At 37.1% G+C, this 27710-nt stretch overlaps 1 protein-coding gene across 1 annotated transcript in view; it reads right to left on the bottom strand.

Moving 5' to 3' along the window:
• THAP4 (THAP domain containing 4) overlaps nt 1-27710 on the bottom strand; it is an 85084-nt gene that overhangs the window by 54743 nt on the left and 2631 nt on the right. The window contains exon 2 of the mRNA XM_053709886.1: nt 12520-13445. Within this exon, the coding sequence (XP_053565861.1) occupies nt 12520-13445 (926 nt within the window). The remainder of the gene's footprint in view (nt 1-12519; nt 13446-27710) is intronic.

Here is a 27710-nt window from a genome sequence, read left to right as displayed (position 1 = left end):
ATGCTATTGTTTCTATAGCAAAATAGTATTTATTTTCCTTTAGATGGTTGTATCTTATTTAAGGAAAATTATTTATTTTCAGGTACTTTTCTTGGACCTGTGATTTATTTGGATGATGTTGCAATTGCTTCATTTTTCTGTTTACTTTAAGATCAAGTATCAGATTATGATTTATTTTAGCATTGTTAAAGGGACAAAATCTACTAGACTAGGTGCTGTTGCATTTTGTCTTGTTGTTTTGCATTTGTTGATTATGCAAGTCCAGTGTGTTGACTGGTCCTTTAACTGGACTATCATGCTAATAATTTCATTTGTGTCTTCATTTTATTGAATATTTTCGCAAATGAGGTTTAATTTATGTCTTTAGCTGTTTTAGCTAGAAGAATTTTGTGATTTCTAAAAATCCATATTTCTTTTTTTCTAGGATAATCAATTATTTGGTTTATAATTGGATTCAATTCTTAACTGTTACTCTGGGCTTCAAGATTGAGTTCTAAGACTAAAACTTTAAGCTTATATTAGTTTGGTTGTTCTTATTAAGGAACGAATTCCTGAATTCTTTCCCAAGTAACATGTTTTTAATTGGAAATTTTTTAGTTCAAAATCAGCTCCCTAAAATTGCAATGTATGTGCCGTATTCCAGCTTGGCTGGTAAGGGGCAGGTTAAGACTTTTTTTTAAATTTGTTTGGTTCTATTCGGTCCAAATTTATTTGATTTTGGGTACAGAATAAAATTCAGAGTAAAACCGTCTGTGAGAAGTCTTTTTTTCTCTATTATATTCCAGCTATTCCAGTAAGGCTAACACTTTCTTTAAGTGTGTTTCGGTCCTATATATTTTGGGTAATGTTGAAGCGCGGCTGTTCACCCGTTGGGGCTCAAGCGCTGCTCAGACCTGGAATCTTCTGGGGTATTTCTTCCAGTTCCATTTTTTAGGAACTGGGTTTTGGGGTTTTATTCAAATCTATTCTGCCTTTTTTTGGTCAGTGATAGCATTATTTGTTTTCATTAGATACAATAAATGCATATCTTCATTTTCTGTTTTCATTCAGATTATTTTCTGAGGCTGCGGAATCTCATTTGATTCAACTTTGTTCTTTCAGGACATAGTTAGAGGATCTTTTTTTCAAAAGCTCTTGATTCCTCACACAAGGGTCACCTTTTTTTAGGTTTCCAGATAGTTTGTGTCACTGTCTTTGTCTCTAACAGACAAGTGACAATTTTATTGGGTTCCGTCTGTCGGTACATTCAGTCTCTATTTCCTTCAGTTGCTATATATGCATGGAAGTTTTAGGTCTTATGGCTGCAGCATTGGATTCAATTTCCTTTGCTCATTTTCATAGAAAACCTTTCCAGTTTTTTTATACTGAATAATGGTGCAGGGATTCTAGGATTACACATTTTAAATCTTCGAATCCTAATGTTTAACTATCTTGATTTGTTGGTTAAGATCACCATCATTTTGTTCTACAGGTCTCTTCGTTTCTTTCAACCTGGACCATGATCTCTACAGATGTGAGTCTTTTTGGTTGGGAGGCTGTCTGAGGATCTCTGTCAGCACAAGGGGTTTGGAAATCTCAGGAGGCGAGATTACCATTTGATATTTTAGAACTCCGTGCATTCTCAGAGTTCTTCAGTTAGTTTCTTTTGAAGAAGAGACGTTTATTGTTTTTCAGACAATCTCACAACTGTGGTATATGTCAATCATCAGGGTGGGACTATCAGTCCTTAGGCTGTGACAGAAGTATCTCAGATAATTGCTTGGGCTAAATCCAGCTCCTATCTAAATTCTGTGGTCTTTTTCCCAGGTATAGACATTTGGGAAGCGGATTATCTCTGTTAATCAAGCTTTACATCCGGGAGAATGGTCTCTCTTACCCAGATATGTTTTTCAATTTTTCAGATGTGAGGGTTTCCAGAAATAGATCTGTTAGCATCTCATCTGAATAAAGAATTTCCCAGGGGCCTATTCAGGTCTGGGGATCCTCAGGCGGAAGTAGTGTATGCATTGACATTTCCTTGGAATTATCATTTTGCCTATATCTTTCCGCCTCTAGTTCTTCTTCCAAAAGTGATTTCCAAAATTCTAATGGAGCGTTTGTTTGTACTGCTGGTGGCTCCAGCATGGCCTCTCAGGTTTTGGTATGCGAATCTCATTCGGATGGCCAGTTGCCAACCTTGGACACTTTCGTTAAGACCAGACCTTCTTTCTCAAGGCCCATTTTTCCATCAGGATCTCAAATCATTAAATTTGAAGGGATGGAGATTGAACGCTTGATTTTTAGTCATAGAGGTTTCTCTGACTCATTGATTAATACTATGTTTCAGGCTCGTAAATCTGTCTCTAGAAAGATTTATTATCGAGTTTGGAAGACTTTCATTTCATGGTGTTTTTTCTCATAAATTCTCTTGGCATTCTTTTAGAATTCCTAGAATTTTACAATTTCTTCAGGTTGGTTTGGATAAGGACAAATCTCTACTCTTTCTGTTCTTTTTTCACAGAAAGATTGCTAATCATCCTGATATTCATTGTTTTGTACAGGCTTTGGTTCGTATCAAGCCTGTCATTAAGTCAATCTCTCCTCCTTGGAGTCTTAATTTGGTTCTGAGGGCTTTACAGGCTCCTCCGTTTTAACCTATGCATTCTCTGGACATTAAATTACTTTCTTGGAAAGTATTGTTCCTTTTGGCTATCTATTCTGCTAGAAGAGTTTCTGAGTTATCTGCTTTCTTGTGAATCTCCTTTTCTGATTTTTCTTCAGGATAAGGCAGTATTACTTCCTGATATTCATCATTTTGTTCAGGCTTTGGTTCGTATCAAACCTGTCATTAAGCCAATTTCTCCTCCTTAGAGTCTTAATTTGGTTCTGAAGGCTTTACAGGCTCTTCTATTTGAGCATATGCTTGCTCTGGACATTAATTACTTTCATGGAAAGTGTTGTTCTTTTTAGACATCTCTTCAGCTAGAACAGTTTTTGAATTATCTGTTCTTTCTTGTGAATCTCCTTTTTCTGATTTTTTCATCAGGATAAGGTGGTTTTTGCTGTCCTCATTTCAATTCTTACCTAAAGTTGTAAATTCTAACAACCTTAGGGAGGAATTATTGTCTTTTCCTAAGACTTCTTTGGTAAGATTCTTACATTCTTTGGATATGATAAGAGTTTTGAAATCCTATGTTGAAGCTATTCAGATTTCAGACAGACTTCTAGTCTATTTGTTATCTTTTCTGGTTTTAGGAAGGTAAAAAGGCTTCTGCCATTTATTTGGCATCTTGGTTAAACTTTTGATTCATCATGCTTATTTGGGGTCGGGTGGATTCCCGCCTCAGAGGATTACGGCTCATTCTACTAGGTAAGTTTCTACTTCCTGGGCTTTTTAAGAATGAAGCTTCTGTTGATCAGATTTGCAAAGCAATGACTTGGTCTTCTTTGCATATTTTTTCTACCATTTTGATGTTTTCTCTTCTTTAGAAGCAGTTTTGGTAGAATGGTACTTTAGGCAGCTGTTTCAGTTTGATTCTTCTGCTTATAATTTCATTTTTTTTTTCATTATAAAAATTGAAACTTCTTGATTTGGGTAGTGGATTAATTTTTCAGCGGAATTGGCTGTCTTTATTTTATCCCTCCCTCTCTAGTGACTCTTGCGTGGAAGTTCCACATCTTGGGTATCAGCTATCCCATACGTCACTAGCTCATGGACTCTTGCTAATTACATGAAAGAAAACATAATTTATGTAAGAACTTACCTGATAAATTCATTTCTTTCATATTAGCAAGAGTCCACGAGGCCCACCCTTTTTGTGGTGGTTATGATTTTTTTGTATAAAGCACAATTATTCCAATTCCTTATTTTTTTTATGCTTTCGCTCCTTTCTTTATCACCCCACTGCTTGGCTATTCGTTAAACTGAATTGTGGGTGTGGTGAGGGGTGTATTTATAGGCATTTTAAGGTTTGGGAAACTTTGCCCCTGTATATCCCATACGTCACTAGCTCATGGACTCTTGCTAATATGAAATAAATTAATTTATCAGGTAAGTTCTTACATAAATTATGTTTTTCCCTGCCATGTAGTGCTTCAGATGCCTACCTAGGTATCTCTAACACACAAATGGAAAAAAACTAAATTTAATAATAAAGTAGTAAATTGGAAACTTTAAAATTGTATGTTCTGTCTGAATCACAAAAGAAAATGTTTATGCTTTATATCCCATTAACAAAGGATACAAAGGTAATAAAGCACATTTTATAACAGAAATAAGCTACTGTTCAATAAATATCTGATAAATGTGGCAAATCATTTTGAGTGTGACAATTTGGTACTCGTAGGCAGAAGGATTTTTTAATTATAATCTCTGGAGAAAAAAAACAGACAAACTACCTGATATTTAGAAATGCATTTTTAAATAATGAAGATATAAGTGTAAAAGTTTAGGTTCTATAAAGTACTTTACTCTCTATAAATAATAATGGGCACGCCATTTATTTATATGTCCTGATGAGGACAAAAAGAGATACGCATGCAATAAAAAGGCTGTGTAAACAAGGCTGTTTGAAAACCCTGTTACATAATTACATTAACAATCCTATGTTCCATACAGCCTTTTATTGCCTGTTTTATATATGTCCTAAATTGTCCTCTTTTTATAGTTAAACTAAGAAAAAGGGGCAATAGATAATGAAAGTACACTGCAAAGTTTTTAAAACTACAACATTTTATATTACACTCTTATACATTCAGCAGTATTTGTACAGGATTTTGAATTAAAGGGCCATTATATTGTATAGCCCATTAGAGCAGGTCATTTAACACAAGCTACGCTGTAATGCTATGTGGTTAATCTGCCGCTGATTCAATCAGCAGCGCGATTTGCAAAAAAGTTAAGACACTGAACCCAAATTTTTTCTTTCGTGATTCAGATAGAGCATGCAATTTTAAGCAACTCTCTAATTTACTCCTATTATCAAATTTTATTTATTCTCTTGGTATTTTTATTTAAAAAACAATAATGTAAGTTTAGAAGCCGGACCATTTTTGGTGAACAACCTGGGTTGTTCTTGCTGATTGGTGGATAAATTCACCCACCAATAAACCAGTGCTGTCCAGGGTCTGAACCAAAAATTGGCTGGCTCCTTAGCTTAGATGCCTTATTTTTCAAATAAAGAAAAATTGATAATAGGAGTAAATTAGAAAGTTGCTTAAAATTGCATGCTCTATATGAATCATGAAATAAACAAATTGGGTTCAGTATCCCTTTAAACCTTTAGTTAAACTCATAGTACCACTTGGGAGCCACAGATTGTGGGCAGGGTGGATAAAAATCAATGATTTTATTTTTTATTAAATATCTATTTTTTTAAAATAGGATTTTTAAATAAAATGCTTATTTTGATAAACAATCTATCTAAATATAGTGTCTATTTAAAGGGACTTTTTTTTTTCCTTTCACGATTCAGATAGAGCATACAATTTTAAACAACTTTTCAATTTCAATTTACGTCTTATCTAATTTGCTTCATTCTCTTGATATCCTTTGTTGAAAAGCATATCTAAATAGGCTCAGTAGCTGCACATAGATGCCTCGTGTGATTGGCTCACCCATGTGCATTTCTTATTCTTCAACAAAGGATACCTAAAGAATGACACAAATTAAATAATAGAAGTAAATTGGAAAGTTGTTTAAAATTGTATTCTCTATCTGAATCGTGAAAGAAAAAAAAAAATGTCCCTTTAAATAGACACTATATTTAGATAGATAGAACATTTTGGGTTTCATGTCCCTTTAAGGTACATTATAATCCAAAGGGTATTCAGACCTGAATAAGGATTTTAATTATGTAGCACAAGGCTGTATATTCATGGCTGTAATGTTTAATTTTGTTGCTAAATTCCATTAACTCATTTACAAGAGTTTTCTGTAAGATTATTTTTGGCATTTTTTTCTGTCTAGAAGATATCACATATTCACAGCAAAAATGTTAAAAAAATAAACATACAGAGCTGAGAAATAGACCTTAAAGGGACACTAAACCCAAGTTTTTTCTTTCATGATTCAGATAGAGCATGCAATTTTTAAGTAACTTTCTAATTTACCCCATTATCTATTTTTATTCGTTCTCTTGCTATCTTTATTTTTAAAAAAAGCAGAAATGCAAGGTGTGGAGCCGGACCACTTTTGGTTTAGCACCTAGGTAGCGCTTGCTGATTGATGGCTACATTTAGCCACCAATCAGCAAGCACTAACCATTCATTTAAATTAATTTAAATTGTCTTACCGCTAGTGATTTCAATCAATTTGATTTAAATTAAATCCACCCTGATTGTGGGTATATATATATGTATATGTTTGTTTTTTTATATATGTATTTTATAGTATTATGCTATAATATGTATTTTAAGTCATGGCGTGATTTTAAAAATCATGTTTATTTTTTTTTCTTAGGAATATTTTGTGATATTAATAATTCATAGAAGAAAGTAGTCATGAATTTCCAGTTTTATTTATTGCCAATATAAGTTCTCATCGTTCTGAACATGTTATATTATTGTGACGCACTGTAACAAGCGTTATTAATATATAAAATGTTTGTTACAGTGTTGGGGTTTCATTAGCGTTCCAAAAGAGTAACATTTTTCAGCCATATCATTCTCAACAGTTTTTCAGTGGCGAGAATTTCCATTGTAAGAAATCCATTGCATGTACAGTGAAACTTAATTTGCATATGCATTATTTGAAGTTACTACACAGAAACCATTTTTTTAGTTTTAGCGAACGCGCATTGTTTTAGTGAACTGGCTAAGTTGGCAGACTTTTGCTGAAGCTACGATCCCTATTATTTCCTATGGGAGACACATCACCACTCGTCAGAACAGAGAGGGTTAGCTCACTTTCTTATAAATACCGCCGGACCCACGGATTGCTGGAAAAAAGCAACTTCTTGTAGCTCTGGCATTGCCCTTATCATAAGGGCCTAAGAGAGATCTCTTGATCTATGCCAGACAAACAATTTAAACAGATCCTGCAATATAACATAGCATAATTGTATGCTTTGTTTCATATCATCCATGGCACACACAGATGCATCCTCCTCATGAGTCTTGTCTCGTGGTATTGCACTTTTTTCTTGAACTGATTACATTTATTTTCTATTCTGGAAAAAATAGTAATAATAAGTAATATGATCACGTGTATAGGATTCTACCATACTATTGTTTGTTTCTTGTGCTCTGGTACTCAGCTGTTTCTACAATATGAATTTCTTCTCCATTCTCTAAGGTGTTGTTAAAGTAACAGCTTTAATAATACATCCCTGCAGATTAAAATTAATTGGCTCATAACACGTTGCGGTCAAAAGAATATTACTAGATGGTTGGCAGGTATTTAGTGCAGCTCCTTATTTATCTGCTAAGATGTAAACTCTATAAATCTGTTTGTAATTTTAACAGACATCACTAAGGGCCAATAGCTGCCCTGAAACATTGTGTTTTTAACCCCTTAATGACCAGCGCCGTACCCTGTACGACACTGGTCGTTATGCCCTTAAGGACCAACGACGTACCCTGTACGTCACTGCAGTCCTGGGCTTCTCTCTGCCGCGATCTCACTCAAAATTGCGAGATTGCTCTATTTCTGCATGCCCCACGAGTTGGGCACTGCAGAAATAGATTTGCCGAGTTATTGATGCAGAGAGGGCCACTCTGTGGCCCTCTCTGCATCGGACAGCGGTGGTGACGATCGTTGGTGGGTGGGAGGCTAAGGAGGGAGGCGAGTGGGCAACCCATCGCTGTAGGAGGCGGGAGAGGGTGGGTCCGCTACCGGGAAGCCCAAAATAAAAAATACACCTGTGTCATTGAGGGAGGAGGAGGGAGACAGCTGCCAGTACCTAACATGGCTGCAAATAGGTAGGGGGGATCCAACCCTGTAGAATATTTATAAAAAAAAAAATATTTATAAGAAAAAAAAAAATATTTATAAGAAAAAAAAAAAGCCTTTTAATTTAGTACTGGCAGACTTTCTGCCAGTACTTAAGATGGCGGTGACAATTGTGAGGTGGGGGAGGGAAGAGAGCTGTTTAAGAGGGGTCAGGGAGGGATCAGGGGGTGGGATGTGTCAGGTGGGAGGGTATCCTACACACTCAAGCTAAAATTAACCCTACAAGCTACCTAATTAAACCCTTCACTGCTGGGCATAATACAAGTGTGGTGCGCAGCTGCATTTAGCGGCCTTCTAATTACCAAAAAGCAATGCCAAAGCCATATATGTCTGCTATTTCTGAACAAAGGGGATCCCAGAAAAGCATTTACAATCATTTCAGCCATGAATGCACAATCTGTTTGTAAATAATTTCAGTGAGAAACCTAAAATTGTGAAAAAGTGAACGATTTTTTTTAATTTGATCACATTTGGCGGTGAAATGAGGGCATGAAATATAACAAAATGGGCCTAGATCAATACTTTAGCAGGGCCTATGAATACCCAAAAACTCCCCTCGCCCACCGGGCAAGTAAATGACAAAACTTACCAGCCCGCAAGAAACTTTAGTCGCCCGTGCGTATCTGCATGTAGTGTGTATATATATCTTATGTAAAAAGGCAATATAAATAGTGCTATTGTAATCCCATAAAGCATTGCAGACAGATGTCCCAATTTGAATGCCCTGCAAGCTGCTTAATATTTGGGATTTAATAAAAAGGCTTTAACTTTAGAAAATATTTTTCTATCACTAGGTAGAAAAAAACAGGGATATTATCATTGTAATACTGTATGTACGTCTTGACTCCCCCCCCAAGGAAAAAAATATATAATTGAGCTTTTTTATTTTACTTCAGCATATGTGGGGGGTTATGACTGACTAAGTATATTTAAAGCTGCCACCCTTCACCCTATAGCGCTGGGAGCGGTACTGCATTTTGCTGGACAATGAAAAGTGACATAACGAGCATTTTAAAAAATACTTTTTTTTTCTCCCCCTTTCTGCCCAGCTGCCTTTCAACTACTAGCGCGACTGTCCGTGCCGTGCTAGCAGATTTGACTGGGTGCATGGAGATGGTATGTTCTCTACTAATTGGTAAAGTCAGTTTTTGGAGCATTAATAGCATCCAGAAAAATTGTGCACTGCTCTATATTGTTATGGTAGGCAGCTTGCTCGTGTACATTGTGCTATAGTACTGCAGAGGACCCTGGAGTACGTCAGCATAATGTACGTGAGCAAGCTGCCTACCATAACTATATAGTCACTTTAAGCCATACTTCATTCATACATAGAGAAGAAACACTCACCGCTCTAGCAGGATGTCTTCCCGACAACTTTAGGGGTGGGAAGTATCAACTGACAAGGAAGAGGCCAAGAGCCATGGAGATAAGGGGAGGTCTTTGAATGCATTTAACAGAAAGAACCTCCCCTTTCTACCCTCCTTTCCCGTGTGTGCGCATATGTGAAAGGCAATTTGACATTTTTTATTATTTCTTCTTTTATCCTGATTAAAATGTCAGGTCGCCGCTCGGGGGGGGGGGGGGGTAAGTTAAAAATTTTACTTGCCCGCAAGAAATTTAGGTCGCCATTGGCGACCGGAGCGGTCTATTCATATGCCCTGTTTAGGTTATCTACTAAAAAAAAAAATATATATAGTTTTGATATGTAAATATAAAAAAGGCTCTATTTCTGTTTAAATGTAGCGATGGCAAAAATGCTAAAAATGATCTGGTCTTTTGGGGAAGTTTTTGTCTAAAATGCCCGGTCCTTAAGGGGTTAACCCATAATGTGGTAACAATAAAAGATGTAAACTCTTGTCAGGCTCTTTAGCTTTATTTTGCAGTTCCTTGTCAGGCAACTGCAGCTGAATGCATTTAAACATCGCCTGGTAATTTGTTCTAGAAAACACTATAACCAGGATATTAAAAGGCAGAATACATGTGAAAGAGGCAGGCTTGTTTAATAATGTCAGTAAGTCAGAGTGAAGCATAATTTAACCTTTTATTGCAGATAAAGGACATAGTTAAAGGGACAGTCTAGTCAAAATTAAACTTTCATGATTCAGATAGTGCATGTAATTTTAAACAACTTTCCGATTTACTTTTATCATCAAATTTGCTTTGTTCTCTTTATATTTTTAGTTAAAAGCTAAACCTAGGTAGGCTCATATACTAATTTTGCATTTGACAGTTTTTCACAGCTAGAGATCATTAGTTCATGTGTGCCATATAGATAACATTGTGCTCACGCCCGTGGAGTTACTTATGAGAGGGCACTGATTGGCTAAAATGCAAGTCTGTCAAAAGCACTGAAATAAGGGTGCAATGTGCAAATGCTTAGATACAAGCTAATCACAGAGGTAAAAAGTATGTTAAAGGGACATAATACTCATGCTAAATCACTTGAAACTGATGCAGTATAACTGTAAAAAGCTGACAGGAAAATATCACCTGAGTATCTCTATGTAAAAAAGGAAGATATTTTACCTCACAATTTCCTCAGCTCAGCAGAGTAAATTCTGTGTAAAAAGTTATACTTCACCTGCTCCCAGCTGCAGGTAAAAATAAAAAAAAATGAAGAAATGAACAGCAGCCAATCAGCATCAGCAGTGCTGAGGTCATGAACTCTTACTGTGATCTCATGAGATTTCATAGTAAACTTCCTTTACCTGATTGGTGAAATAATATGAGAGTGCACGAGGCTCATCCCTTCAGTTGTCCCGGGACAGACATACTAAAATGCTGCTTAGAAATCCTTTACAATGGGAGGTGGCTACTGAGGAACTTTTGAGGTAAAATATCTTTCTTTTTTACATAGAGATGTTCAGGAGATATTTTCTAGTCAGCTTTTTACAGCTATGCTGCATCACTTTCAAGTGTTTAAACATTTGGGTATTATGGCCCTTTAATATAACTGTGTTGGTTATGGAAAACTTGGGAAAGTGTAATTAAGGGATTATCTATCTTTTTAAACAATAACATTTCTGGAGTAGACTGTCCCTTTAATGGATATGTAAAAGCAAGACACAAAACAGAAAAAGCATACTCCATTCCATTCTGGGTATAAAAGTAGGAGGTAAACTTCATTATGAGTATGTGAGCATCCTGTGAGGTAAAAGACTTGAGACACAATAAAATGCATTCATCAATTAAATATACTTCATCTGTGGTGTGCAATTTAAGAAACAAAAAGAAAAAACACTTTTTCGCAACAGCAAAAATCCCACAGCAAGTAGACTTTAATCCAGACTTGTGGGGCTCAAAGAAATGAAGGGAAATAAAAGTGCAAAAAGAAAATGTTCTAACACAATTTAGAGCATTTTATAATTGCACTGTTGCTTGCACATAACTCTGCAAAGGGATTAAGCACATAGTTGAAGTGAGCTTTTTTTACTAGCTGCAGAGTATAAAATGTATGAGATTTGCTTTTTTAAGGCTTATTTGTGTATATGAATTAGCTGGTTTTGTGTTTTGAAGCCACAACCTAATAAAATGGGTTGAGCTTGCAGGTATAATCAGATCTCATTACTTTATCACAATGTGTACATATACCTGCTTCTTTATCTTATATCTGTCCATAAACCAATCACCTATACTTGAAGAGAACAATGGAAAATTAACATTGTGTTACCTTATCTCTTCTATAACCCACTGGGAGTGTAATTTCTAATACTGTCTGTGTTAACACAGCTTGGCCTCGAGGCCAAAAACTTTCAGGATGGGTGGGGATACCACAGGCTACATAAACTATTTCAAATGCCAATATAAGGGCAATGAAAATACTTATAAACAATTTAATACACTCCAGCAGGTAAAGTGGATCATTGGGAACAAATTAAAGGGGAGAAAATGTTTGAGTAAACTGTCCCTTTAATGTTGACTTTCATGTCCCTTTTAAAGGGATAGAAAGGTCAAAATTTAAATGTGCATGGGAGAATTTAAATTGGAAATCTAAGCATTTTTACAATATGCTTCCATTAGCAAAATGCTTCTAGTAAATGTTATTATTGTTTTTTCAGCGGTATACGCACATATCCTGTGAGGGATTGTGAGTCAGTATTCCAAAACCTCACCTTCCCAGAGTGCTGGCAGTGGTGTGCATTGCTTCTGAAGACGTAATTTGTGTCACACAAGCCACTGCTGACTCTCTGAGAAGGTGTGGTGTTTAAATACTTGTGCACAGGCCCTCACAGGATATGTGTGTATGCTGCAGAAAAAAAGTAATAACTTTTAATAGAAGTATTTTTGCTAATGGAAGTAAATTTCAAAAAATGCATTAAATTTCAAAATTGAAGTGCACCTGGGTACATTTAATTTTTGACCTTTCTATCCCTTTAACTCACCTGAGGAGTCCACATGATCCTTTGTCAAAAGCCTTAAAAAAGACAAATGAAAAGTGCCTGGGTGTATGCATGTAAACAAAGATTAAAGGCTGGGTATGGGTCTTCAAAGACAATAAATATATGTATTACAGGTGTTAGAGTCATTATGGATTGTTATAAAATATTATCTGGTTTATGTCTTACACAAGTCTTTAGTGTTCTTCTTACCTTGTGCTGGGATCTGTGAGTTCCAAGAAGGGCCTTCAGCACTCATGTCCGTTGACAGAACCTTTTTTCTAAGCACTTGTCTTCTGCCTGATGTTAGTTTTTGGGGTTGTGAGCAGTATGAATGCAAAGAATCAATAGTTTGTGGAAGGAATAAATCAGTCCCTTCGACTAGTGTAGGAAAGTCAACTGTTTCTGAGATATTGCCAGTTTGTTTAACTTCTGGAGATACATCTGAGCTTTCATAATAACCTGTTAAGTAATAGGGAGGAGGTCCCATTAACTTTGTACCAGACAAGTTCCCATCACTGACCTCAACATGACATTGGATGTCCTCAGTAACATCTACAAGAGAGTGGAAGTCATCAAAGTTTGCTTCAGTGCTTAAAATTGAATTAGAGGTGTTTTCTGTTCTCACATCTACCACAGTAGGTAGCACATCAGGGGCTGGTTGTCTCTGGGAAGCAAACACTACTGAGGCCTTAGATGAACTACTGTAAGAGTGCAGTGAAGAAATAAACTTGCAGGCTTCATGGTTGTTAGATGATGCTCCTGATACAGAGAGGCAACTAGAGTGTTTGAACTCATCACTAATAATGATACTCGTGTGACATTTGTTTTCAGTCAGAACTTCTTTACATGATATGCCCTCCTGAAGATTGTGCCTTTTTTTTATTACTGTCTTTTTGCTCACCACTCCTGGAGCACACAAATCTGTAGAAAATCTCTTTCTGTTTTCTTTAATTCTGTGAAAGATCGATGGCACAGCACTGGGTATAAGCAAAGGATGCTGGTCAGGCATACGTGGGACAAAGCTGTCAGGGCTGAAGTGCTCACTACACAAGAAAGAGTAAGGGCCCGGGGTCCAGTTACAACGTTGTAAAGCCGCTGTCCATAGTGAGAGACGAGTAGGATCTTTCAGTGGGAATCTACATGAAACATACAAACCAAGGAACAAGGGCTCAAATACTTGGAAATTTATTATTTGTCATGTTGATTTTGTAGGTTAACAGTGTCAGACAACTATATACATAATATTTAGCAGTAAGCTATATTGTGTCAGGGGAATTGTACACAGTTCACACAGAGATATTCTATTCCCCTTGTAGTTACTTTTATTTGCAGTGGGTGAGGATCCGGACTGTGGTGGTAATGTGTGGGTTTAAGGGTGGAGGATCATTTGTTTATGATCCCTGGCATTAAAGGGATAGACAGGCCAAAATTGAAATGTGCATGAGTGTAGTTCAATTTTAAATTGCATTTTTTGCAATATATTTCCATTAGCAAAAATGCTTCTAGTAAAACTTATTAGTGTTTTTCAGCAGCATACACACATATGCTGTAAGGGCCCCTGCATCAGTATTCAAACACTACACCTCAGAGAGTCAGTAGTGGCTTATATGACACAAATTAAGTCCTCACAGGCACAATAAACAGCATCACCAGCTCTCTGAGCTTAAATAATGATGCAGAGGCCCGCAAAGCATATGTGCATATGCCACTGAAAAACTAACAACTTAATATAATCATTTTTGCTAATGGAAGTATATTACAAAATGCTTCAATTTAAAATTGAAATGCATGTTTCAGTTTTGACCTTTCTATCCCTTTAAGTTAAATGCAGCTATAAGCTTTTAGGAATTACTAGGGAAAAGGATCTTGCGGTAGCTATGAAAGGTGCTGCATATTGTAGCACCTGTCATAAGATACGAACATAGCAGCTACTATTCAAAAATATAGTGTTCCCTGCTTCTTGGTTACTATATATGCTTTGTAGCAATCAGGGTATTTGCACCTAAAGAGGAAGCTGACAAGGAGCGACCAGTACAGGACCTCGGCCACATTTTTGGATGTATTTATAAAAAACAATAGCTGACCTTAGCTACAACAGTCAGAAATATGAACAGTATCAATTCACTAATTATAAAGTTGTGAATTACACCATGTCTGGATTGTTTTTATGGGTAAGGGGCCAGAAACTTGATCTTTGCCATGAAAAGAGGACATAGTATGGCAAGTGAATGGTGTGTAGATACCACTCATCTCCTGCCTAGGTTAAAAGATTTGCACAGGACACAAATGCAGTTTCCCGATATATGAATTTTAAAAAAAAAAAGCCAATCGCACCATATAATCCAAAAAGTTTTTAAAAAATAGAATGATGGGGCTGTATAACCAGCATATATTACTCTTAGGTCCTTTAAAAAAGGTTCCCTATAAGGGTGAAAAAGGCTGTCCATCTCTGTTCTGGCTCATACATTTTTCTCTATGCTATGTGTAAAACATGGTAATAATGATGACATGGTGGTGGTTTACAATACTAGGGGCTAAAGAAAATTTGCAAAGGCTGGAGAAGATTATGAGAAAAGATTGCTCTATCATGAGGCCAATTTAATTTTTGATCTCGGTTCTCTCCATCCAGAAGGTATAAATGCGGAATTAGATTTAAACCCCTTTATTATTCACTAATTATGTATCTGAATTAGTAGTTACTGTAAATAATGTTTGTTTGTTTTTTTTAAAAAAAAAACTTGTGAAGTAAACAAATTATTTGTATATGAGATAGGTAATGAGAGTTACAAATATCAATGTGAAATGTTATTGTGTTGTTGATGCCCCTAATTACAACACATTGTGACAATTTTGCAGAAAATTTAACATTTTCCTTTATGAAAGGAGGAGTCTTGAACCCTCCTAAAACCTGGGGCTGTAAAAGAGCAACCTAGGAGGAAAAAACTTAAAGGGATACTAAACCCAAAATTTTTATCTCATGATTCAGATTGAGCATTTATGCTAGGGACAGTCTAGCATAAATTAAACTTTCATTATTCAGATAGGACTTTTAATTTTAATCAACTTTCCAATTTACTTTTATCATCAAATTTGCTTTTTTCTCTTGGTATTCTTAGTTTAAACTAAACCTAGGTAGGCTCATATGCTAATTTCTAAGCCTTTGAGGGCTGCCTCTTATCACAGGCTTTTTAAATTTATTTTCAACACAAAGAGACAGAAAGTACACGTGGGCCATATAGATAACTGTATTCAGGCACAGAAAGTTATTTAAGATTTAGCCCAACACAATGCTAAATTTAAGACAATAGATAATAAACAGTCACATTCATGTGATCAGGGGGCTGGGAGAAGGTTCCTAGATACAAGGTAATCACAGAGGTAAAAAGTATATTAATATAACTGTGTTGGTTATGCAAAACTGGGGAATGGGTAATAAAGGGATTATCTATCTTTTAAAACAATAACAATTCTATAGTAGACTGTTCCTTTAAGCAACTTTCTAATTTACTTCTATTTTTATTTTTTTCTTTGTTCTCTTGCTATCTTTTTTTTTTTTTAAAAAGAAGGCATCTAAGCTAAGGAGCCAGCCAATTTTTGGTTGAGTACCCTGGACAGCATTTATCCACCAATCAGCAAGGACAACCTAGGTTGTGAGCCAAAAATGGGCCAGCATCTAAACTTAAATTATTGCTTTTCAAATAAAGATAGCAAGAGAACGAAGAAAAATTGGTAATAGGAGTAAATTAGAAAGTTGCTTAAAATTGCCTGCTCTATCTGAATCATGAAAGATAAAATTTAGGTTCAGTGTCCCTTTAACCCCTTAACGACCGACGACGTATGCCATACGTCCTCAAAAAAAAAGCACTTAACGACCGAGGACGTATGGCATACGTCGTCGGTTTAACAGAGCACTGGAAGCGATCGAAATCGCTTCCAGCTGCTCTAACAGTATTGCAGGCTTGCCTTGAGGTCTAGGCATCCTGCAATACTGTTCCCGAGTGCCGGGACCGGATTGATCACTCCCCCACGAGTGATCACTTCCGGTTTCGCTCCACGTGGAGCCCGGCAGTGTTTTAGAGCATCGGAAGCGATCGGACACGCTTCCGATGCTCTGCTTGTTTGCTAAGTGCCTCGGTGGGTCGAGGCACTTAGTTAGTTATAAATTAAAATAAAAATATAAAAAAAAAAAAAACGAATAATAAAAAAAAAAGCCCTAAATAGCCCCCCCCCCCCCCCTCCCCCTTCACTAGGCATCCAAGATGGCGATGCCCAGTGCATCATGGGGCCTCTGGGGGTGTCCCTAGCCTGCATCATCATAGGGGCAAGCTAGGGTCACCCAATCTGAGCCTCCCACCCTAAAAAAAATAATAATAATAAAATACCCCATTTGTCTGATCATGTCAATATTTGTAAATATTGACTATGATCAGTGTGGATCTCCCTCCCTCTCCTCACTTGCCATTTTGTTGGAGAGAGAGAGAGACCTGTATTTAGCAGAGAGAGAGATTTATTTCTTTTATTTGTTAAAAAATATAGAACCAAAGGCTCTTTTCAGAGCCATTAACCCCTAGCTTGCCAGTGATCACTATATATCACTGGCAGTAACATAGGTGCACTTTTTTTTTGCTGCATTTTGCTGTCTGTGCGTTTTTTTAGGGGTTAATTTTGTTGTTGTAATTTTTAAAAAACCCAAAGGCTCTTTTCAGAAACATTTAGTTAATTTAATTTAATTTTCAGAGCCATTAACCCCTAGCTTGCCAGTGATCGCTATATATCACTGGCAGTAGCAAAGGTGCACTTTTTTTTTTGCTGCATTTTGCTGTCTGTGCATTTTTTTAGGGGTTAATTTTGTTGTTGTAATTTTTTAAAAACCCAAAGGCTCTTTTCAGAAACATTTAGTTAATTTAATTTAATTTTCAGAGCCATTAACCCCTAGCTTGCCAGTGATCGCTATATATCACTGGCAGTAGCAAAGGTGCACTTTTTTTTTTGCTGCATTTTGCTGTCTGTGCATTTTTTTAGGGGTTAATTTTGTTGTTGTAATTTTTTAAAAACCCAAAGGCTCTTTTCAGAAACATTTAGTTAATTTAATTTAATTTTCAGAGCCATTAACCCCTAGCTTGCCAGTGATCGCTATATATCACTGGCAGTAGCAAAGGTGCACTTTTTTTTTGCTGCATTTTGCTGTCTGTGCATTTTTTTAGGGGTTAATTTTGTTGTTGTAATTTTTTAAAAACCCAAAGGCTCTTTTCAGAAACATTTAGTTAATTTAATTTAATTTTCAGAGCCATTAACCCCTAGCTTGCCAGTGATCGCTATATATCACTGGCAGTAGCAAAGGTGCACTTTTTTGCTAGTTAATTTAGTTAATTAATTTAGTTAATTTAATTTAATTTTCAGAGCCATTAACCTCTAGCTTGCCAGTGATCGCTATAAATCACTGGCAGTAGCATAGCTGTACTTTTTTGCTAGTTAATTTAGTTAATTAATTTAGTTAATTTAATTTTTTTTAGTAATTGTTTTCTGTGATACAAAAATGTCACAGAAAAGATATAGTGCTGAGGAGGCGTATGCCATCCTTGCGTCAGAGTCAGATGCCTCTATTTCTGACTCAGACCCCAATTTTGACCCTGCCATGTGCTCAGATACATCACTAGATGCAGTCTCAACTGATAGTGATGTATCTGTGGCTGCTAGCCCCCCTGCCAGCCCCCCTGCTAGCCCCCCTGCCAGAAGGAGGCGTGTTGCTGCCATTGCTGCTGAAGAGTGGGTAACGCCTCATCTCCAGAGGCCAGATATCCCACCCTTCACAGCAAATGCTGGCATAAATATAGATGTGGCAGGTTTTAGCCCCCAGCAGTTTCTGGAAGTGTTTCTGGGCGATGATATATTGGGGAACATTGTCGCCCAAACTAATTTATATGCCCATCAGTTCCGTGCTGCAAAGCCTGGAACATATTTGGCAAAGCAGCAATGGGCCCCCATCAATGTGCCAGAATTCAAAAAATTCTGGGCATTGACTATGCTGATGGGCATCATAAAGAAACCCTCCATTCGCTCCTACTGGAGTACTAGCCCCATCTGCTCTACCCCCATTTTCTCCCAGACTATGTCGAGGAAGAGGTATGAAATGATTCTGCATTTCATGCACTTCAGCGACAACAGCCTGTGCCCCCCTAGGGAGCATCCCCAATTTGACAGGCTGTATAAAATCCGCCCCCTGATAACCCACTTTTCTGCCAGGTTTGCAGAGGCTTATACACCTGGAAGGAATATATGCGTTGATGAATCCCTAATGAAGTATAAGGGAAGGCTGGGATTCAAGCAGTATATTCCTTCCAAACGCTCCAGATATGGGGTAAAGGTGTATAAGCTCTGTGACAGCGAGACTGGGTATACTCAGGCCTTCCGGGTGTATGAGGGAAAGGATAGCCACCTTGACCCTCCAGGTTGCCCAGAACATATGGGAACCACTGGCAAGATTGTCTGGGACCTGATATTACCCCTAATGAACAAAGGGTATCACTTGTACTTAGACAATTTTTATACAAGTGTCCTTTTGTTCAAGCTACTGTATTGCTTTGATACAGTAGCTTGCGGTACAATTAAAAAGAACCGCGCAGGTTTCCCAGGACAGCTTGTACGCACCCGGCTACGAAGGGGGGAGACCTCAGCTCTGCGCCAAGAGGAGCTGTTGGCACTGAAGTACAGAGACAAGAAGGATGTATACCTTCTTACCACCATCCACACAGAGAGGACGGTGGCGGTTTCTGTACGTGGCAGAGCTGAGATCATAAGGAAGCCAGTGTGCATCAAGTCTTATAACCGGCATATGGGTGGGGTTGATCTGGCTGATCAGCTGCTGCAGCCCTATCTAATTATGCGGAAGACAAGGGCCTGGTACAAAAAGGTTGCAATTTACCTAATGCAGATTGCAACCCACAACGCTTTTTTGTTGTTCAAAAAAGCAAACCCCAGAGTTAAAAAGACTTTTTTACAGTTTCAGCTCCAGATTATTACGGGGATTTTGTACCATGATGCACCTGCTCCCCGGGCGGTGATGGGAGAGAGCAGAGTTGGGGCTACCCATTTTATTTTTAAAATCCCCCCTAATGCCACAAAGCAGAAACCACAAAAAAAATGCAGAGTCTGTACCAAGAGGGGGAAGAGAAGGGACACCATATATTACTGTCCTGATTGCCCTGGACAGCCTGCACTCTGCATTGGGGACTGCTTCAAGCGGTACCATACAATGGTCAATTTTTTAAAAAAAAAAATACATTTGCTGTTACATATATATATATTTTTTTGGTTATGTTTATAGTTAGATGTTTTTTTGTTTTTTTTATATATTTACTGTGCCAGATTTTTACATTTCACTACTCTATTTTTTTCTAAAATTGGGCCTGTTTTTTTTTTTAACCAAAACCCCTGTCAAACCTATGCATGGGGGACATAGGTGTTCTCAGGGTGCCTTGCAGAAAACAACCTGAAGTATGTTTTTGTAATAACTTACAACAGTCTCTCCTAAATTATAGTCAAAAAGCAATGTGTCTGTAAAAATGAAAATTGAAAAATTACCACCATACACTTTCTCCAATTTTTTGGGCTAAAACGGTTGCTTCAAAGGCATCAAAGCACACCATATACAATACCTTGGGGTGTCAACATTTAAAAAATATACACTTTGAATGCAATAAATAAAAGTGGGGTATGCGATAGGCCCCAAACTAAAGATAGGCCTATCAGAAGAAATACTCTCATTTTTAATAACTAAAATCACAAGTCATAAAATTGTAACATAACCTTCCCAAAATCCTGGCAAACCTATGCATGGGGGGCATAGGTGTACTCAGGGTGCCTTGCAGAAAACAACCTGAAGTATTATTTTGCAATAACTTACAACAATCTCTCCTAAATCATAGTCAAAAAGCAATGTGTCTGTAAAAATGAAAATTGAAAAATTACCACCATATACTTTCTCCAATTTTTTGGGCTAAAACGGTTGCTTCAAAGGCATCAAAGCACACCATATACAATACCTTGGGGTGTCAACATTTAAAAAATATACACTTTGAATGCAATAAATAAAAGTGGGGTATGTGATAGGCCCCAAACTAAAGATAGGCCTATCAGAAGAAATACTCTCATTTTTAATAACTAAAATCATGTAACATAACCTTCCCAAAATCCTGGCAAACCTATGCATGGGGGGCATAGGTGTACTCAGGGTGCCTTGCAGAAAACAACCTGAAGTATTCTTTTGCAATAACTTACAACAGTCTCTCCTAAATCATAGTAAAAAAGCAATGTGTCTGTAACAATGAAAATTGAAAAATTACCACCATATACTTTCTCCAATTTTTTGGGCTAAAACGGTTGCTTCAAAGGCATCAAAGCACACCATATACAATACCTTGGGGTGTCAACATTTAAAAAATATACACTTTGAATGCAATAAATAAAAGTGGGGTATGTGATAGGCCCCAAACTAAAGATAGGCCTATCAGAAGAAATACTCTCATTTTTAATAACTAAAATCATGTAACATAACCTTCCCAAAATCCTGGCAAACCTATGCATGGGGGGCATAGGTGTACTCAGGGTGCCTTGCAGAAAACAACCTGAAGTATTCTTTTGCAATAACTTACAACAGTCTCTCCTAAATCATAGTAAAAAAGCAATGTGTCTGTAACAATGAAAATTGAAAAATTACCACCATATACTTTCTCCAATTTTTTGGGCTAAAACGGTTGCTTCAAAGGCATCAAAGCACACCATATACAATACCTTGGGGTGTCAACATTTAAAAAATATACACTTTGAATGTAATAAATAAAAGTGGGGTATGTGATAGGCCCCAAACTAAAGATAGGCCTATCAGAAGAAATACTCTCATTTTTAATAACTAAAATCACAAGTCATAAAATTGTAACATAACCTTCCCAAAATCCTGGCAAACCTATGCATGGGGGGCATAGGTGTACTCAGGGTGCCTTGCAGAAAACAACCTGAAGTATTCTTTTGCAATAACTTACAACAATCTCTCCTAAATCATAGTCAAAAAGCAATGTGTCTGTAAAAATGAAAATTGAAAAATTACCACCATATACTTTCTCCAATTTTTTGGGCTAAAACGGTTGCTTCAAAGGCATCAAAGCACACCATATACAATACCTTGGGGTGTCAACATTTAAAAAATATACACTTTGAATGCAATAAATAAAAGTGGGGTATGTGATAGGCCCCAAACTAAAGATAGGCCTATCAGAAGAAATACTCTCATTTTTAATAACTAAAATCATGTAACATAACCTTCCCAAAATCCTGGCAAACCTATGCATGGGGGGCATAGGTGTACTCAGGGTGCCTTGCAGAAAACAACCTAAAGTATTCTTTTGCAATAACTTACAACAGTCTCTCCTAAATCATAGTAAAAAAGCAATGTGTCTGTAACAATGAAAATTGAAAAATTACCACCATATACTTTCTCCAATTTTTTGGGCTAAAACGGTTGCATCAAAGTCATCAAACCACTCCATGTATAATACCTTGGGGGGTCAACTTTTTAAATATAATCACATTTATGGAAAACAAATAAATTGGGGTATGTTAAAAGACCCCCAAAAAAAGACGATAGGCGAAGAAAATATGTTAAATGTGAAAAAAAATCACAAACACATGTCAGACATTTGGCATTGCACCGCCCAAACAAGCCACCAAACCTATGCATAGGTGGTATCACTGAACTCAGGAGATGTTGGTGACCACATATTGGTGTCTTCTTTGGTAGTAACACATAACAGGAGCTGTGAATCCATGTCTAAAGTACAATGTATGTGAAAAATAACACAAAGAAATGAATGCCCAATAGTTTGACAAAGACTAGTGGTTGAATTAGTGTATGGAAAGTGTTAAAACACCTGCATTTGAAATACCCTAGGATGTCTACTTTTCAAAAATATATGGTTTTATGGGGGTAAATTACATTGGCCGGCTTCAGAAATGTCTTAAATAGAACATGGGTGCATGGGATGTGAAAATGGGAAGTGTAAAAAATGGAATGCGCTTCCTAAAAATAAGGCCTTCTAGCCCCCAGAGAACCCAACACACCTATACATGGGTGGTATCACTGTACTCAGGAGATGTTGTTGAACACATATTGAGGTGTTTTTTGGCAGTAAACACATAACAGGAACTGAGAATCCATGCCTAAAGTACAATGTGTGTGAAAAATAACACAAAAAAATGACTACCCAAAAGTTTGACAAAGACTGGTGGTTAAATAAGTTCATGGAAAGTGTGAAAATACCAGCATTTCAAATACCCTAGGGTGTCTACTTCTCAAAAATATATGGTTTTATGGGGGTAAATTTCATTGACCGGCTTCAGAAATGTCCCAAATAGGACATGGGTGCATGATGACCGATGTGAAAATTCCAAGTTGAAAAACTGGAATGCGCTTCCTAAAAATAAGGCCTTCTAGCCCCCAGAGAACCCAACACACCTATACATGGGTGGTATCACTGTACTCAGGAGATGTTGTTGAACACATATTGAGGTGTTTTTTGGCAGTAACACATAACAGGAACTGAGAATCCATGCCTAAAGTACAATGTGTGTGAAAAATAACACAAAAAAATGACTACCCAAAAGTTTGACAAAGACTGGTGGTTGAATTAGTGCATGGAAAGTGTTAAAATACAAGCATTTGAAATACCCTAGGGTGTCTACTTTTCAAAAATATATGGTTTGATGGGGGTAAATTCCATTGACCAGCTTCAGAAATGTCCCAAATAGGACATGGGTGCATGATGACCGATGTGAAAATTCCAAGTTGAAAAACTTGAATGCGCTTCCTAAAATTAAGGCCTTTTAGCCCCCAGAGAACCCGACACACCTATACATGGGTGGTATCACTGTACTCAGGAGATGTTGTTGAACACATATTGAGGTTTTTTTTGGCAGTAACACATAACAGGAACTGAGAATCCATGCCTAAAGTACAATGTGTGTGAAAAATAACACAAAATAATGACTACCCAAAAGTTTGACAAAGACTGGTGGTTGAATTAGTGCATGGAAAGTGTTAAAATACAAGCATTTGAAATACCCTAGGGTGTCTACTTTTCAAAAATATATGGTTTGATGGGGGTAAATTCCATTGACCAGCTTCAGAAATGTCCCAAATAGGACATGGGTGCATGATCACCGATGTGAAAATTCCAAGTTGAAAAACTGGAATGCGCTTCCTAAAATTAAGGCCTTTTAGCCCCCAGAGAACCCGACACACCTATACATGGGTGGTATCACTGTACTCAGGAGATGTTGTTGAACACATATTGAGGTTTTTTTTGGCAGTAACACATAACAGGAACTGAGAATCCATGCCTAAAATACAATGTGTGTGAAAAATAACACAAAATAATGACTACCCAAAAGTTTGACAAAGACTGGTGGTTGAATTAGTGCATGGAAAGTGTTAAAATACAAGCATTTGAAATACCCTAGGGTGTCTACTTTTCAAAAATATATGGTTTGATGGGGGTAAATTCCATTGACCAGCTTCAGAAATGTCCCAAATAGGACATGGGTGCATGATGACCGATGTGAAAATTCCAAGTTGAAAAACTGGAATGCGCTTCCTAAAATTAAGGCCTTTTAGCCCCCAGAGAACCCGACACACCTATACATGGGTGGTATCACTGTACTCAGGAGATGTTGTTGAACACATATTGAGGTTTTTTTTGGCAGTAACACATAACAGGAACTGAGAATCCATGCCTAAAGTACAATGTGTGTGAAAAATAACACAAAATAATGACTACCCAAAAGTTTGACAAAGACTGGTGGTTGAATTAGTGCATGGAAAGTGTTAAAATACAAGCATTTGAAATACCCTAGGGTGTCTACTTTTCAAAAATATATGGTTTGATGGGGGTAAATTCCATTGACCAGCTTCAGAAATGTCCCAAATAGGACATGGGTGCATGATGACCGATGTGAAAATTCCAAGTTGAAAAACTGGAATGCGCTTCCTAAAATTAAGGCCTTTTAGCCCCCAGAGAACCCGACACACCTATACATGGGTGGTATCACTGTACTCAGGAGATGTTGTTGAACACATATTGAGGTTTTTTTTGGCAGTAACACATAACAGGAACTGAGAATCCATGCCTAAAGTACAATGTGTGTGAAAAATAACACAAAATAATGACTACCCAAAAGTTTGACAAAGACTGGTGGTTGAATTAGTGCATGGAAAGTGTTAAAATACAAGCATTTGAAATACCCTAGGGTGTCTACTTTTCAAAAATATATGGTTTGATGGGGGTAAATTCCATTGACCAGCTTCAGAAATGTCCCAAATAGGACATGGGTGCATGATGACCGATGTGAAAATTCCAAGTTGAAAAACTGGAATGCGCTTCCTAAAATTAAGGCCTTTTAGCCCCCAGAGAACCCGACACACCTATACATGGGTGGTATCACTGTACTCAGGAGATGTTGTTGAACACATATTGAGGTTTTTTTTGGTAGTAACACATAACAGGAACTGAGAATCCATGCCTAAAATACAATGTGTGTGAAAAATAACACAAAAAAAATGACTACCCAAAAGTTTGACAAAGACTGGTGGTTGAATTAGTGCATGGAAAGTGTTAAAATACCAGCATTTGAAATACCCTAGGGTGTCTACTTTTCAAAAATATATGGTTTGATGGGGGTAAATTCCATTGGCCAGCTTCAGAAATGTCCCAAATAGGACATGGGTGCATGATGACCGATGTGAAAATTCCAAGTTGAAAAACTGGAATGCGCTTCCTAAAATTAAGGCCTTTTAGCCCCCAGAGAACCCGACACACCTATACATGGGTGGTATCACTGTACTCAGGAGATGTTGTTGAACACATATTGAGGTTTTTTTTGGCAGTAACACATAACAGGAACTGAGAATCCATGCCTAAAGTACAATGTGTGTGAAAAATAACACAAAATAATGACTACCCAAAAGTTTGACAAAGACTGGTGGTTGAATTAGTGCATGGAAAGTGTTAAAATACAAGCATTTGAAATACCCTAGGGTGTCTACTTTTCAAAAATATATGGTTTGATGGGGGTAAATTCCATTGACCAGCTTCAGAAATGTCCCAAATAGGACATGGGTGCATGATGACCGATGTGAAAATTCCAAGTTGAAAAACTGGAATGCGCTCCCTAAAAATAAGAGCTTTTAGCCCCCCGAGAACCCGACACACCTATACATGGGTGGTATCACTGTACCCAGGAGATGCTGCTGAAGACATATGAGGGTGTTATTTGGCAGTAACCCTTAATATTATCAGTAAATGTATTCTTAAATTGCTATTTTGTCAAAAAATCAAATTATTTTTTTTTCCCCCCCAAACTTTGGCATAGATTGGTGGTAAAATGGTTGCATGAAAAAAGTCAAAATACCCCAAGTTTAATACCTTAGGTTGTCTTCTTTTAAAAAATATATACATTTGAAGGGTTATTCAGGGATTCATGACAGATATTGGTGTTACAATGTAACTATCGCCAATTTTGAAAAAACATGGTTTTGAAATAGCAAAGTGCTACTTGTACTTATTGCCCTATAACTTGCAAAAAAAGCAAAGAACATGTAAACATTGGGTATTTATAAACTCAGGACAAAATTTAGAAACTGTTTAGCATTGGTATTTTATGGTGGTTGTAGATGTGTAAGAGATTTTGGGGCTCAAAGTTAGAAAAAGTGCATTTTTTTTCATTTTTTCCTCATATTTTATATTTTTTTTTATAGTAAATTATAAGATATGATGAAAAAAATGGTATCTTTAGAAAGTCCATTTAATGGCGAGAAAAACAGTATATAATATGTGTGGGTACAGTAAATGAGTAAGAGGAAAATTACAGTTAAATACAAACATCGCAGAAATGCAAAAATAGCCTTGGTCCCAGATGGTCAACAAATTGAAAAGTGGTCTGGTCACTAAGGGGTTAAGCATCTTTATAAAGGCCCTTATGTGGTTGAAAGGCAGAATTTTGAGTGCCTAAGACAGCACAAAACCTAAATACGCCACTGGCGTAGATGCAAGTTTCCTGGAAGATTAGTTCCACAAGTAACAGAGCGCTCAGTTGGAATCCGTAATCGGATGGAGAAACTTTTGAGGAGGCAAGTATTACTAAAAGAGAACCTTATTGGTGGATTGGACCCATGTGACTGCTAAATACAGAAGCAACTGTAAGGGAGTCACGGAGGCATGAGCACTGGAACTGCCGTATTTGAAAAACAGCAATCACCTATGGACACCAGCACAAGGAAGTGGAGCTGCAGACAAGGCAGTGAGTAATACCCTGACATATGTAGGGAGGTGTACCAGGTGTTTTTTTCCGTATGCTGGTTCAATCTTAAAGGGACACTGAACCCAAATGTTTTCTTTTGTGATTCAGATAGAGCATGACATTTTAAGCAACTTTCTAATTTACTCCTATTATCAATTTTTCTTCATTCTCTTGGAATCTTTATTTGAAATGCAAGAATGTAAGTTTAGATGCCGGCCCATTTTTGGTGAACAACCTAGACTGTCCTTGCTGATTGGTGGATAAATTCATCCACCAATCAAAAACTGCTGTCCAGAGTTCTGAACCAAGAAAAAAGCTTAGATGCCTTTTTATATAAAAATAGATAGCAAGAGAACAAAGAAACATTGATAATAGGAGTAAATTAGAAAGTTGCTTAAAATTGCATGCTCTATCTGAATCACAAAAGAAAATTTTCGGGTTCAGTGTCTCTTTAAAGTAATTGTAAACTTTAATGAATTAAAGCCCTGTATCAAAAAATAATCTTAAAAACAGGGGCACTTTTAATTCATTAAAGTTTACAAAGACGCTCATTTTTTAAAATACTTACCATTGCATTATGGTAAAAATAACGCTGATCCTGCGCCCGCATCACTGGCTTTCTTTAGAATATGGAAGACGAATGCGGCTTCCTTTAATCGTTGCGTGCCCCATGAGCTGGACGCCAAAGGGGGCATGCAACGATTGGAGGAAGCCAGATTCATCATCGATCTGCTAAAGAAAGCAGGAGATGTAGGTAGAAGATTGGCGTTATGTTTACCATAACGCAATGGTAAGTATTTTTTAAAAATAAGTATCTTTGTAAACTTTAATTAAAGTCCAAAGGGGGTTTTCAGTCATCTATACTATAATAGAGTTTGTAGCGCGTCCGTCTGTGTCGCCAGTTGCGCACGCACCCTCAAAGGAATGTTGGCTGCGCAAAGCAGCAAAAAGAATGTTGGCTGCGCGAGGCAGCCAAAAGAATCCACCTGGATGCAGCATAGGCAAACCCGAAGCCTTAAAAAAAAACAAAAAAAAACATGCAACCGCCCGCACGA

The sequence above is a fragment of the Bombina bombina genome, chromosome 4, assembly GCF_027579735.1.
Source record: "Bombina bombina isolate aBomBom1 chromosome 4, aBomBom1.pri, whole genome shotgun sequence".
Lineage (NCBI taxonomy): Eukaryota > Metazoa > Chordata > Amphibia > Anura > Bombinatoridae > Bombina > Bombina bombina.
The sequence above is the reverse complement of the archived record's forward strand: the minus strand, read 5'-3'. Positions and strand labels throughout refer to the sequence as shown.